The 14355-nt window shown below is 44.3% G+C and overlaps 1 protein-coding gene across 1 annotated transcript; it reads left to right on the top strand.

The window, feature by feature from the left end:
* Positions 1-1180: 1180 nt before the first annotated feature.
* clip3 (CAP-GLY domain containing linker protein 3) lies at positions 1181-12974 on the top strand (the record flags this gene model as incomplete). The annotated part of the gene is made up of 14 exons (XM_083680278.1): positions 1181-1313; positions 1750-1889; positions 5613-5706; positions 6219-6380; positions 7735-7853; positions 8353-8589; positions 8978-9022; positions 10513-10648; positions 10770-10916; positions 11211-11345; positions 11648-11771; positions 12137-12204; positions 12581-12653; positions 12920-12974. The coding sequence occupies 14 exons, from the start codon at positions 1181-1183 to the stop codon at positions 12972-12974; spliced, it is 1668 nt and encodes a 555-aa protein (XP_083536404.1).
* Positions 12975-14355: the final 1381 nt, after the last annotated feature.

Raw genomic sequence — 14355 nt, 5'->3', positions numbered from 1 at the left:
GGTGTTTCTCAATCATGTATTCTCCCCTGCTCCGCACTCCCATCCTCGGAGTGATTGTATACATATATAACGGAGCAAAATAAAAATTTCACATGCCAGCAGTACAGCACACCTACTTACCATACTGCTATCATTACTACTACTATCAAGGCTTTAGAAAGCTACTCATCATTTTTCAAAGTCTCAGGCTATGGCAACATTAACAGCAACATAACGAGTATCTGTCCGTTAACATTATCAGTGACGAGAGCGACGAAAATGACATTATACCGCTCGAAATCTGGAACATTTTGGATCAAATGGAGGGGTCCTGAACACTTTCATCGTTGCTTCGTTCCACATGAGTTTGGACTCAGGAACTACCTTCAGTGCTCAGATTTGCGTGCTCGGAACATGGAAGTATGCACATTAAGAAATGTGACATACTAATAGTATAGGTTTTACACAGATGTTTTAGTCAGCTCAGCACCCCAGATATTGCTTATGCTTAACCTTTATTTATCCAGGAAGTCCAATATAGTAAGTGAGATATAAGTGCTGCTGTGCACACAGTATGCATACAGTCCTAAGAGTCAGGATGAATGTGCAAGATCTGCTGCATTAACAACAGGGATGATAGAGCTCAGCCTATTAGCAGCTTAATAATTAGCATTCACTGAGATGGTATGATGGAGTCCACCCTGTCTCTTGTCAGTAAGTGCAGATATCAGTGAGTCACTGCTGACGTTCCCCACAGTCCAGAACTAAACATAGAGTCTGCCTCAGGAGGGTGTGTGTGGAGGACACTGTCGGCTTGCCAGAGAGGCTGCCATGGGAACAAGCCTCTCAAAGGGAGTTATTTCCCATAGCTTCGGGCTGGTCACAGAGTATTGGTTCAGATTCACCACCATCTCCCCAAAATGCTCACTCCCCCTCATGGACTTAAATGTATTAGATTGGTGTTAGGATTGGCTTCCACCACATGTGTCTAACATCAATCTTTTCCTTCTAAATCCATGATGGGGAGCACACTTTGGGGGATGAGTGGTAGAGAATCTGACCAACTATGACAGCTGAACTGTGACATGTTTGTGGTCATCGATGTTGAAGAACCTATCATTGGAGCTGTTTGTCTTGAAGTGCCTCCAAAAGAAATGTGTTTTTCCTCCATCTTGTGTCCAGGCCGGCAACGTCCAGCAGAATGACTAAAGAGGAGACTGGTGAGATGGAGGAGGAGGCCCAGCCTGCCTCAGAGTACCAAAGCCCAGTCCATGAGCCTCGGAAGAGGCCCATGGTCCACCCCTCCGCCCAGGCCCCGCTCCCCAAAGACTATGGTGAGTCCTAGGGTCCTAGGTACTCAGGCTGGAGGCCCTTTTGTTTATCTTACCATCTCAACTCCCAGAGTTCTGGGCTTTGGGTCATCAGCACTGTTGCCTCTATCCTCAAATACCCTTTCACCAAGTACAGACAACTTCCTGATTAAAACAATATCGAGGATTCATAGAAAGATAATGAACAGACCTGTATATGTTTATATATATATTTTAAATCAATAATGACATTTTGGGAGCATACTTATGGTAACCTGATGAGAAATATATTCCAAAAAGACTTTTGAGTAAACCACTCCTTTTAATTGTTCACATTTAGTCACTATGCTGTAAAAAAAAAAAAAAAAAAAAAAAAAAAAAGAGATAGAGATGCAAATTTATCACTGAGTTGATGGAAGAAACTCATTTATTTATTTATATTTATTCCCTAACATTCCAGCGTTCACATTCTTTGACCCCAACGACCCTGCTTGCCTGGAGATCCTGCTGGATCAGCGTACCACGATCCCTGAGCTGTTTGCCATCATCCGCCAATGGGTCCCTCAGGTCCAGCACAAGATCGACATTATTGGAAACGAGGTGAGTGTCTAGGGGGACTCACCCATTCCCAAATGCACCTGTGGATGTACTGTACAAGCAATGTAGTAATAGGGCCACCTTGCCCTCTGATAGGCCAGATGGAAGTGACACATCCACACATGACCAACAGTTAGACAGCATTAGATAGGGTAATATGTATTCAGTTATACAGTATTACATAGGGTAATATGTATTCAGTTAGACAGCATTAGATAGGGTAATATGTATTCAGTTATACAGTATTAGATAGGGTAATATGTATTCAGTTATACAGTATTAGATAGGGTAATATGTATTCAGTTATACAGTATTAGATAGGGTACTATGTATTAAAACAGTTATACAGTATTAGATAGGGTACTATGAACCAGAAATCCTTCAGGAACAGTCAACAGTCATCAGTATAAGAAAACATGGCAAACAGTCAATGTTTTTAAACACTGACTTTATTTGTACACATACCAAAACGTAGTTGAATCCTTTACAGTGTGTAGTCAGCTTTTCAACAGCCGCATGCGACCCTCCCTGTCACCACATGGTGCAGTTGCAGCAGGGGAAGAGAAATCCATGGATCTGTGCTCAGCTTGTTCTCGTGCTTACGGAGCACTGCCAACGAAACTGGGCAGAAGAATCGAGTTTCCTGATCCCTGGAAACAGGGTGGTGCTATTGTGTTGTTCTTCTTAGTGCTTGCTGTGCCGGACTCCTGTGGGTTGGTACTGGTCGGACCCAGCAGAGGTACTTTGTTATTTTTGGTCACTGTCCTGTAGGAGATAACACACTTCTTCACGGGTGACAACACAAGCTCTCTCTCTCTCTCCTCCAACGGTAACCTTGTTTCAACCAGAAACTCTTGCTCTTTGGTAACAGAGGAAAGTCATACCACTTCTAGGGCTAGTTTCTTGGACACTGCACTCTCCACAGAGTCTCTATTGAAGTGCATTTTAGTCCAGGACATAAAGTAGGGTTCCCCAATGATTATTGGCTTCCCTAATGAGAATAAGTTGATGCAAACCGATGCTTTCATTGATTCACGTATTGTTTATGTTTCATTTGGAGACATGAGTTACAAATTGGCCTGTTCACTTCTATCGTAAAGCGTCTTTGGGTCTTAGAAAAGCGCTGTATAAATTCGATGTATTATTGACCTAATCTGTGTCCTAATCTGTGGAAAGCACCCTTTATGTTTATGTCTATGTTTATAAAATGGAGGCAGGCTTGAAGGACCAACAATGACTGACATGTGACCGTGGGAGCAGGGGTTTGCCTGCCAGAAAGGCGATAGTGAGGAGTGAATAAGGAATACAAAAAGACTTTGACGCCCTTCTTGTTTAATTTGCCACCTTGTTTGGGAATAAGGGAAGGTCTGTCCCATAAAGATACACAAACACACACACACATGCGCACTCACACCCACCCACAGCTCTCTCTCTCTCTCTCTCTCTCTCTCTCTCTCTCTTTCTCTCTCTCTCTCTCACTCACTCACTCACACACACTCTTTTTGTCAGCCTCCCACCAATGCTGATGTTATTGTCAGGATTGATCCTGAGGTCAGCCTCAGTCCCTGGTTGTCCCCAGAGACGGCATCATGCCTGTGATAGATGGCAGAGATAATAAGGCCTTTCCATTACCTGGACGGGTTCTGGACTAAGATGCACACCAAACCAGGCCAGCCCTTCAGATCCAGTATGGCCAGAGAATGACTCCAGTCATTCCACTCCACTACCTCAGTAAAGCACCCCTGCTCTTAGGCAAGCAGGCTACTGCTTGTCTTTGAAATGTTGAGAGTGTCTAGAACTGTGGGCTCTGTTTTAAAGTAAGCTCACCAGTTCTGGACTGTATTGAAATAAAGTAGATGTACAGTAATTCAACTCAAATGCAGTCCAGGGGTAATTGTTCCAGCTTAGTACGAGCACGCCTCGTTGAATTAATACCTGAGTGAATACCTGCACTGGACCATAGAAAATTAAGATATTCAAGGCTCAATCACTTAAAAAAAAAAGAAAAAAAGCAGTGTACACAGCCCCCTAAGCTTTGTGTACAAATTCCCACCAAAAAGGTGCTAACCCCCAAATGTGGTCCTCTGTGGCTCAGTTGGTAGAGCATGGTGCTAACAACGCTTAGGTCGTGGGTTTGATTCCTGCTGGGACCATATATACTGAAATGTACGCACTCACTGCAACGTAAGTCGCTTTGGATAAAAGCGTCAGCTAAATGGCATGTATAAATCATTTTACACCAGGCTCATGTGACATTTAAAGGATTGAATCATTGGAATTGGAATTCCTGGTCAAATGTGAAAGTATGGTATGCACTAAGCCCCCGTGAGAGTTAGAGTTAGTGTCGAGTTAGGTACATGGAGTTGCACTGAATAGACCTGTCTCTGTGTCTCTGAATGAGCAGGCCGTTGGAGGAGAGAGAGAGAGAGCTTGTGTTGTCACCTGTGATTGACACCAGCCAATAATGAGCTACCCTGTGGTAGTCGTCTTCTTCGGTATGGATCCTTTTCTACTTGTCACTCGATGGTTAACTGTCAAAGCTGGCTTGAGCGGAGCTCGTTTAGGGGAGTTTGAGTTCTTTTCAAGATTGTGTTAAGTCTGGACAAAATCCGGTGAAGGTCCGGCAGGGAGTCTGCTTATTGAGTAAGCCAGCACTACAACCTAAGAGGATAAAGCTTTATTAGCTACATAAATGTTGCCTTGGGATCATTTCATGAGATTTTTCTTCAAACCACTTATAACACATTGCACATTTGCTGAATCAATTACAAACACTGACCCACATGAACTATGTGACATTCTTTCATGTCAGTTATTGATTTAGGCCGTATAGCCATTCCCTTGACACAGACTAGGATCCATCACTCGACAGCGGATGACAAATGCGCTCTTACCGATGGACATTCAAACCAAACAGACATTTAACACACTGATTTTCCATTCATTTAACTTCAGAGTATTTTCAACAGAGGTGCCTCTGTGAAGAAGTGCCACGCTGTGGAAATGAAGAGGGACTGATTCATGACTCATCAGGACGCAGCTCTCACCTTCCCCGTCATTAGATATATCTGGTGTCATCTGTGCTAATTGGGTGTCAATGGCTCATCCTGCTTATAGGGCCACACAGGAAACATCCATGAGAGATTATGGGATAGAGAGGGTTAGGCTGCTGTCCTACTGAGGGGCTGTGGTACCGGGACCGGCTGGCTGAAGGGTTCATAGTTAGCAATGAAGACAGCTGATAGGCCGATATCCGATATATTGAATATCGTCATAGGAACATTATTGTGATATTATTCTCTTACAGTTTGTAATTGTGCTTAAAACTCCAGTAATGTGAATAACTACAATTGCGGTGTCCCGCTTTTTGCAAGGCAAAGCACATCTAGCGGTGAAAACAACACCAGCCATAACAACTCTATGTGCTGCAGTTCAGTCACTTTGCTTACGCTGGCATGTCTCCACCATACTTCAGCAATGAACAATATTATTTTACATTTTATATGTATATATATATATATACGCTAGCATGGGGGTTGCAAACCTCTCTGTACATGTCTCAACCCACTCTCCTCTGTCTTGCCCCCTCTCTCTCTCTCTCTCTCTCTCTCTCTCTCTCTCTCTCTTAGTCTCTTTCTCTCTCTCTCTCTCTCTCTCTCTCTCTCTCTCTCTTAGTCTCTTTCTCTCTCTCTCAATCCACTAAACTGTCCTCGTCTCCTCTTACAGATCTTGAAGCGTGGTTGTCATGTCAACGACCGTGACGGACTGACAGACATGACGCTGCTCCACTACAGCTGCAAAGCAGGGGCGCATGGAGTCGGTGAGACCACAGATATCATATTACATTCAATATTATTGTTCTTATCATTCCGTGGGTGAGACTCTCATTAACCTGCACTCAACCTTCATTCCAACTGATTCCAGTCTGAGCGGATCCTCATTGAACATTAATGAGAACACGATGACTTTTCTGGCTGTAATCACAAGATAAAAAATAGCCTCGATTCCATTTCATTTCTGTCCACTCAGGAAGTGAAATGCCACCTTCTCAATTCTTCTCAACTTCAATTCACTTCCCAATTGAAATTGATGGATTTATGGCGCTTGGTGGCGTAGCACACTAATGCAAGGTTCTTGGTTCGATTCTGACTCTTGACGTATCTTGCATGTCATCCATCCTCTCTCTTGCCAATCTACTGTCTCTATCTCAATAAAGCAGAAACGCCCTAAAAAAACATGTTTTTAAAAAGAAATTGATGGATTTAAATGGATTCGACCCCCAACCCCACACTTACAGGATGTTGTCCTCTTTGTTTGCTTTCCCCCCTCCAGGGGACCCCGCCTCTGCCCTCAGGCTGTCCCACCAGCTCATCACCCTGGGCGCTGACGTGAGTCTGCGTAGCCGCTGGACCAACATGAACGCCCTGCACTACGCAGCCTACTTCGACGTACCGGAGCTGATCCGCGTCCTCCTCAAGGCCTCCAAACCTAAAGGTGAGGAGCAACAACGCTAGTGGGTCTACCGGAACCTGTGTCCCAAAAGTGCAAACCCTGCTTCCCACACGCACACTCTCACTCACTCATTTGCACACGCACACACACACACACATGCACACACACACACACACACACACACACACTTCCGCAGCTTTTAAGACACAATTAGCGTCATGCTCCTGTAGCCTTATGACAAGCCATAGGTATCTCTGAGGCCTTCCCATCCCACTATGGATAAACCAGCGCTGCCCAGCCCCTCCTACCATTGATCCAAGGACATTTCATTAACCCTACCATTGATTTCTCATCTCTCCACTACACTGACCAGTGATTAGGGCATTTTGTCTCAAGTCGAGTCCCAAGACAATCTACTGGTTACTATTGAATATAGACTGGAGAATGCAGCTGGGCAATTAGAAAGTAGATATTTGACTATCAGGCAGCAGAGGAAGTCTGTCCCCTGGGTCCAGCCTTGTGGTCTGAGCCAAGAACTGAGTTTTCCATCAGCTCTTGTAGTGTTTTACCCTTTTATATGTCAGCCAGTCTGAAGCAGTAGACAAAGCATTAACATCTCCATGTCATACCAATCTGTATGTTTATTGGTTTGATAGTTCTTGTCACACTTAACTTGATCACTCACAGTCACAGGGTTAGGGTTAGGTTCCAAATGGTTGGCCTGATTAGCCTGTTTCCAGTCTAAATCTTACATGGATGATGTTACTGCTGACAGCAGCAGCAGAATGTATTCTGAAGTGTACAGAAACATCTTGTCTACTCGAGTATAAGCTAATGCCTCATTGGATGGCGCTTCATCATACAGTAAGACAATGACACCAAACATACTGTGGTAGCAACTAGGGAGTTTTTCAGGGCCAAAAAGCGGAACGTTCTTAAGTGGCCAAGTCAATCTTCAAATTTAAATCCAAGATTTTAGGCATAAAGACCTCAAAACAAACAATAACTGAAGATGGATGCAGTACAGGCCTGGCAGAGCATCACCAGAGAAGATACCCAGTGTCTGGTGGGGTCAATGGATTGTAGACTTCAGGCAGCTATTGCATGCAAAGGATTGTATTTTATTTGGGTATTATATGATTTGTTTTTCCAATACTTTTGGAACCCTGAAATAGGGGGAGTATGTTTACTTTCTAAATGATGTACCCAATCTGAAAAAAACCCATTGAATTAAATCTTAGAATCTCTACTTTAACCTCATAGTAATTGTTTGATTTCAAATCCAAAGAGCTAAAAGAAGACAAAACGCTTCCTCTTTCCAATACCTATGGAGGGCACTATATGATGATGACTTGACTTATGTATTACTGTAAATCTGATTCCGTTGTGTCCACAGTGCTGAACTCCACCTGCAGTGATTTCCACCATGGCACAGCCCTGCACATCGCTGCCTCCAACCTGTGTCTGGGCTCAGTCAAGTGTCTGCTGGAGCACGGAGCCAACCCCACCGTCAGGGTAGGAGTATCACTGTCTACAACTCTCCAGTTTAGTCAGTCTATTTCTCTAGGTTACTGTAGACACAAATAAAAACAAAAACAAAAATCATACAAACAAACAACATTTTATTTGCCAATCAATCATCTGTTTGGAATATGGTATTTTCTGCACCCCCCCCACAGAGCTCAAGAGTACAGGGTTGGCCAACCATAGTCAGCGCCCCTGGAGGAGTTAGGGGTTAAGTGCCTTGCTCAAAGGCACAACAGCAGTGGTAGGCACCTTAGAAATGATGCCAGAAACCCTCCAGTCACCAGCTCACATCCAGCTCCCTCCTGAGGTTGGGATCAAACCAGCAACCTTACCGATTGCTGGCCGGCCTCTCTAACCTCTAGGCTACCTACCGCCCCATTATGATGTCAGGGGTCACAGCGTAAACCACTGTGCTCATCTCTGATACTCACCGCCTGTGTGTCTCTCTCTCACCCCACTTCACCTCCCCACTCCTTCCCTCGTCTAGAACGATAAGGGCCAGGGGCCGGCCGACGTGGTACCTGACCCCATGGACATGAGCCTGGACAAGGCAGAGGCGGCCATGGTGGCCAAGGAGATGAAGCAGCTGCTGCTGGACTCGGTGCCCCTCAGCTGCAACCTGCCCCGCGCCACCCTGCCCAATTATGACAACATCCCTGGGAACCTGATGCTCACCTCCCTGGGGCTGAAGCTGGGCGACCGCGTGCTGCTGGACGACATGAAGGTAGGGCCTGGACCAAAGGGGGGGGGGAGGATAGAGGAGACAGGGATAGAAGAGACAGGGAGGCGAAATACTGTATGTGTGTGTGTGTGTGTGTGCGGGGGGGGGGGATAGGGGTGTACATAGAGAGGAGAAATCGGAGCCCTAAAAGAGCAGCTAAACTGCTTCCTTTTATGTGCACGTTTGTGTGCATGACAACCACAGAATTATAAGTACGCTATTTTATTACCACCAGTTATTTGATGATGATCTCTGTGATGAAAACCGTTGATCCTGGCCTTTCTTAAGACCAGTATGAGGCCATAATGCCACCTGTTGTATTCAGTGTTGTGTCAGTGTGAGAACACTGAATCCCAGCAAACATGTGTTCCCACTTGTGTCAAATGTATAGCTTCCCAAAACACCCAGCAGTGATGTCATCTCATCTCTGAAGCAGGTGGGTAGACATCGGCCTGTGTGTCCATCTAACTGTGACTACAGTAGAAACACTCTCCAGATAACTCACTTGCACTGTAAGCCCTCCTTAATGCAGGGATTCAGTCCGTCACAGATAGCAGCTTTCTGCACTGCGGTGTTCCGCAGGTCATTGATGTGTACAGCAGGGTCTCTGGAGTATGTGCTTGAGGACTCCCCAGATACATCTCCCTCCATTCGGGAACAGACTGCTGTGCAGATCTAACACACTTCTGAAAGCTGCTATCTGCAATGGGTTGAACCCCTGTCGTTGTCTGGTATTTCTAACACTCAATATGATTCAGCTGCCGAGGATACCTTACGGTGCTCATGTGCTCATTTCATGTAACTATGTTTTAATGTTCACGTGATTGACCGCATTCATAGTAGATGTGGCGTCCTATGAATATGTTCAAGCATTATTTCCTTCTGACCACAACTTAACCACAAGTACTCTACTCACCATAGCTCTTCTGTGTGGCTATGTTTACATTTAGGATTTATATTTCTGATGAGGTCACTGACACTTTTCATTCACATATTGGCAGTCCAGTATGAAACAGCTCATCCCTCTGCTGCCCTAGTCCAGGGAGGAGTAGACTCTTCTACTCATCCTCCAGGTTGAGGGGCTGTGGTGTGAATTGTGTGTGTGTGTGTGTGTGTGTGTGTGTGTGTGTGTGTGTGTGTGTGTGTGTGTGTGTGTGTGTGTGTGTGTGTGTGCGTGTGTGTGTGTGCGTGTGCGTGCTCGTGCACACGCGTATGGTGTCCTCCTGATACGCAGACCTGGGTGGAAAAGTATTTGAAATACTTGAGGTATGCTTGATTTAACTTACCCGGTGCAGTGGCACTATTGGAATCATCTCAGAACGATGCCTACCCTGTGTGTCAAGCAAGCTAAATCAACCGCACCCCAAGTATCTGAATGTGTCTTAAATTGTTTTCGACCCAGGTCTTAAAGAAGCATTTTTCAACTATTTTACATGCAAATAGCACTAAACACCGTAATCAATATGTAGCTATCATAGAATAAAAGTCTGTATTCATGGCACTCTGGGCCCTATTAACCAATTCAACTCACGAAAAGGCAGGATAACAGCTTTTTAACATCCGTCTCACGGCTGCAAAATTAGATTTATTTTTTCCATTGTTACTGAGATAGTTACACGATTTCTAGTCTCTACCCACACATTTTTCAGATACGTCTGTTCCAGTTCTGTTGGCCAATAGCGATTGACACCCCTCTAAATTCATGCAGCGTACCTGGAGCGGAGATACAGCGGCCTATTCATTTTATCCTATTCATTGAACTATTTACTAAACTCACATGTTTGACAAGCCACTTTCAAAGCTCCCAAGCAAGATGACTTCACACAAAGTCCAACCGTTGTCTTAGATACAAACAGAGGCAGTGACAGAGTTAGAGAATGGACTGATGACGAACCGCAGCTTTAAACATGCTCCTCTCCTCCGCAGATGGGTACCCTGCGCTTCTGCGGGACGACAGAGTTCGCCAGCGGCCAGTGGGTGGGCGTGGAGCTGGACGAGCCCGAGGGCAAGAACGACGGGAGCGTGGGTGGAGTTCGCTATTTCATCTGCCCCCCCAAGCTGGGTAATGTCATGTGACATGTTCACATGTTCACATGAAATCTTTTTTTAAACCATCTGTCAGTTTGTTTTGAGCTTCCAGGTATTTTAAAGCAGTTTCTGATCAATCCTTGTTTGTCCTAAAGGGATCTTTGCTCCCGTGTCGAAAATCGCCAAAGCCACCGAGCAGACCCCCTCCTCCGTCACCTCTACCCCCAAGACACCCCGCATGGACTTCTCCCGTGTCACAGGAAAGAACAAGAAAGAGAAGAAGGAGAAGGAGAGAGAGAAAGGTAACAGAGTCTCCCCTATCATGTGCCATAACATTATTATTATTATTATTATTATTATTATTATTACTTAAAGTCCCTAATGCTTCCATTAGAGTGAGCTGAGGGTGGCCAATGGCAACTGTAATCAATGATGGTTTTGATCATTGGATGGTTTTACAACAGTGCCAAATCCAGGAAAAACAGGAACAAGACCAAAAGAAATGAACCATCAAGTGTTACCAAAGTGTCTTTTGAAGGGAGCCCTGACCAGTGGATGTTATAATAGACATGTCTGTGGGTGTCTTTCCCCTGTAGCTCTGAGAAAGAAGTCATTGTCCATGGCCAGTCTGGACCCAGACGGCGTGAAGGTGGAACTGGGAGACCAGGTGCTGGTTGCTGGGCAGAAACAGGGCATTATACGCTTCTACGGCAAGACAGACTTTGCCCCAGGTGCGTTCGCTGTGTAATCTGTTAAATGTTTTCCTATAAATGTTTCAACTGCTGAGAAAAGCCAGAGACCTTTTGATTTCTGAATGAAATTATTACCCATTTTAACTAACCCTTCAGCTGTAACCATCGAAAATATCTAAGCAGTTGTGTGAGATGAATATTGAGTTCTTGTAACTGTAACAATTAATGTGGATTTGTGGATTTGTGTGTGTGTGTGTGTGTGTGTGTGCGTGCGTGTGTGCGTGCGTGCGTGCGTGCGTGCGTGCGTGCGTGCGTGCGTGCGTGCGTGCGTGTGTGTCCAGGTTACTGGTTCGGTGTGGAGCTGGAGCAGCCTACAGGGAAGCATGACGGGTCAGTCTTTGGTGTCCGCTACTTTAACTGCCTGCCCAAGTACGGCGTCTTTGCACCCCCATCTCGTGTCCAGAGGTAAGACTTTTATTTTTATATACATGCCATTTTTATGCCATTTAGCTGACGTTTTTATCCAAAGCGACTTACATTGCAGTGAGTGCATAAATTTCAGTATATATAGTCCCAGCAGGAATTTTTAAATGACTGTGTGTGTACACAGTAACTACGCAAGTCAGTCATTGCCAGACAGGCTGCTAGACAGAACAACTCGACCTCTCCATCCCTGTTGTCTTTTAAAGAATGTGTGATAGTTAAGTTTCATACTGACTGGCAGTTGCATTTCATATGAATACATTAGCTATAGCAGAAATGGAGTGTGTGCCGGCACTGAAGGTTCCTGCACTCTGCCCAATAACTAACCGTTGTTAACGATCTCTCAGAATCGGCGGACCGAAGGACGGCCAGAGCGTTGATGGTACAATGGTGAAGAAAGTCCATCAAGTCACTAGTAAGTATCTGAGGTCAAATCCTGGCGTTTGAGTAAGCGCACCACACCGTGTGTTTGTGGTTGTTGTTTGGGCTATTTGGGACACTAGCTGCTATCAGGGACACTTTACACATTATGCTATTGCCATTGTTTTGCTATTATTATTGTTCCCTCATTTTCCCACGTATTATTATGACATTGCTGCAAATTTATATTGATACTGTTTGATTGTTCTGCTGTTGAGTTCCGTTGTTGAGTTGCTTACCCTAAAGCATTTAATTACATGGTATCCTGTATATTGTGTAAATGACTATTAAAATTTGATTTGATTTGTTTACCTTTTACCCTCCACATAAGCATTCTTTATAACATAGTTCCCATTATTCGTTTACTCCAGTGTCCCAGCCAAAACGTAACTTCAACGCGGTGAGGTCACCCAAGGACATCACGTCTGAGAGCTCTATATCCAGGTACCCGCTCCCCCTTTCCATCATCTCTGAGACGATCCATTAGAAAAAAAAAACTCAAACTTAATCACATTTTACTTAAAGTTCAACATGTTATAACATAGTCATTTGGTAATTAGTTAGTACTTACATACTTCAAAACATGACAAATAACAAAGTAACAACATGTAACAGCGTAATCATATCATTACCGTGCAGGTATGATGTTGCAAATGTAATATAAAGTGTAATATGTGTTCTTTGACATGACCCCCTCTCCTCTTCCGAAGGTTGCTGTTCTGCTGCTGGTTTCCCTGGATGCTGCGTGCAGAGATGCAGTCCTAACCACACCATTCCTCCTCCTCCTCCTCCTCCTCCTCCTCCTCCTCCTCCTCCAAAAGATCTACCGCTCTCTTCCTCTTAATGTCCATCTTTCATTTGTGCTTTTCTCTGAGAACCTAACCAGACTGTTGTCGGACTTACAGTAGTGAACCACCCCGCCCCCGCCCCCGCCCCCTCCACCCCCAGACCCCCTTTTGATCGCAGTCCTATAGCAAAACCTAGTGCCTTGTATCTTAACTAACGTCCTGCATTCCGTTTGTAACACTAATAATGCGACAAATATAACCGTAACTCTGAATCTGAGGCACAAACCCCACAAAAGCAATTCTCTAATAGATATCGTAATTGTACATTTAAAACCCTTTGGTTTTCCTTTTTTGGTGTTAATAGCTGTTATTACCCCCTGTCAGGAGTTGCCAAAATGCTTTGACCAGTCAGACGGCTTCTTATGCTAATGGTCCCTCCATTAGAGCAACATTCAAACGGCTAAAGGCTACATGCTGCTAAACTTTAATTTGTGCTGCTGCTTCATCTTACTACCCAACTCTTCATGGGCGACCAAGTGAAAAGTGAAAAGAATGAGGTTCTTGGTCTCCTAATGCTCTAAGACAGACCCCAGTCTAATACTATTTAACCTATATTACTGAAAATTAGGTAATATATATATTGCCTAAATTGTGTTTATTAAAATGTAAGCTAATATGTCCCAGCTACTGCAAGAGTCAATAATGAAGGACATACATGTGTATTCAGATAAGACACATAGATTTTCTGTAACTGGGTCACGCATTTAGATCCATTGTTCCTATGTGTTTATTGCGCTTTGAACAGTTCATCTCAATGTTCATCATAACAAATGTCCAAGTACACATTATGTGATGGGGCATGACAAAATCCAAGTTATGTCAACCAAAAGAGCTAATAACCCCAAAAAGTTATGTAATGTAATGCAATAGAAGGGGAACCCACCTACTTAGAGTACATGGCTATCTGTTGTCTTTATTGTGTAGCATGAAGTAGCATTCACTTAACTTTACATTTGACATTTGTGTTAGCAGAGATTCATTTGCCCACTTTTAAAAAGCCTTTTTACAAAAGTTGTCTGGAGAAATGTAAACGTCTACGAGACAGTATCCTTGTTAGAGGTACTACTGGACACCAACCATCGCCCTCCTCCTCATGTCAAGGTTCTTAGTTAGTAACCTTATCAATCACAGTCTTAACGACAGAGAACACCTGCTAGCCTAGTGCTACCACAGTTTGCGCCCCTGCGTTGGCTTCCCTTCTCTCTCTCTCTCTCTCTCTCTCTCTCTCTCTCTCTCTCTCTACTTTAGATTTTGTGAATGTGAGCATTAGAAAAAAATAAGATCTGACTGTCTAAACT

The sequence above is a fragment of the Argentina silus genome, assembly GCF_951799395.1.
Source record: "Argentina silus genome assembly, chromosome: 11".
Taxonomy (NCBI): Eukaryota; Metazoa; Chordata; class Actinopteri; order Argentiniformes; family Argentinidae; genus Argentina; species Argentina silus.
Note: the sequence above shows the minus strand (reverse complement) of the source record. Positions and strands in the feature narration are given on the sequence as shown.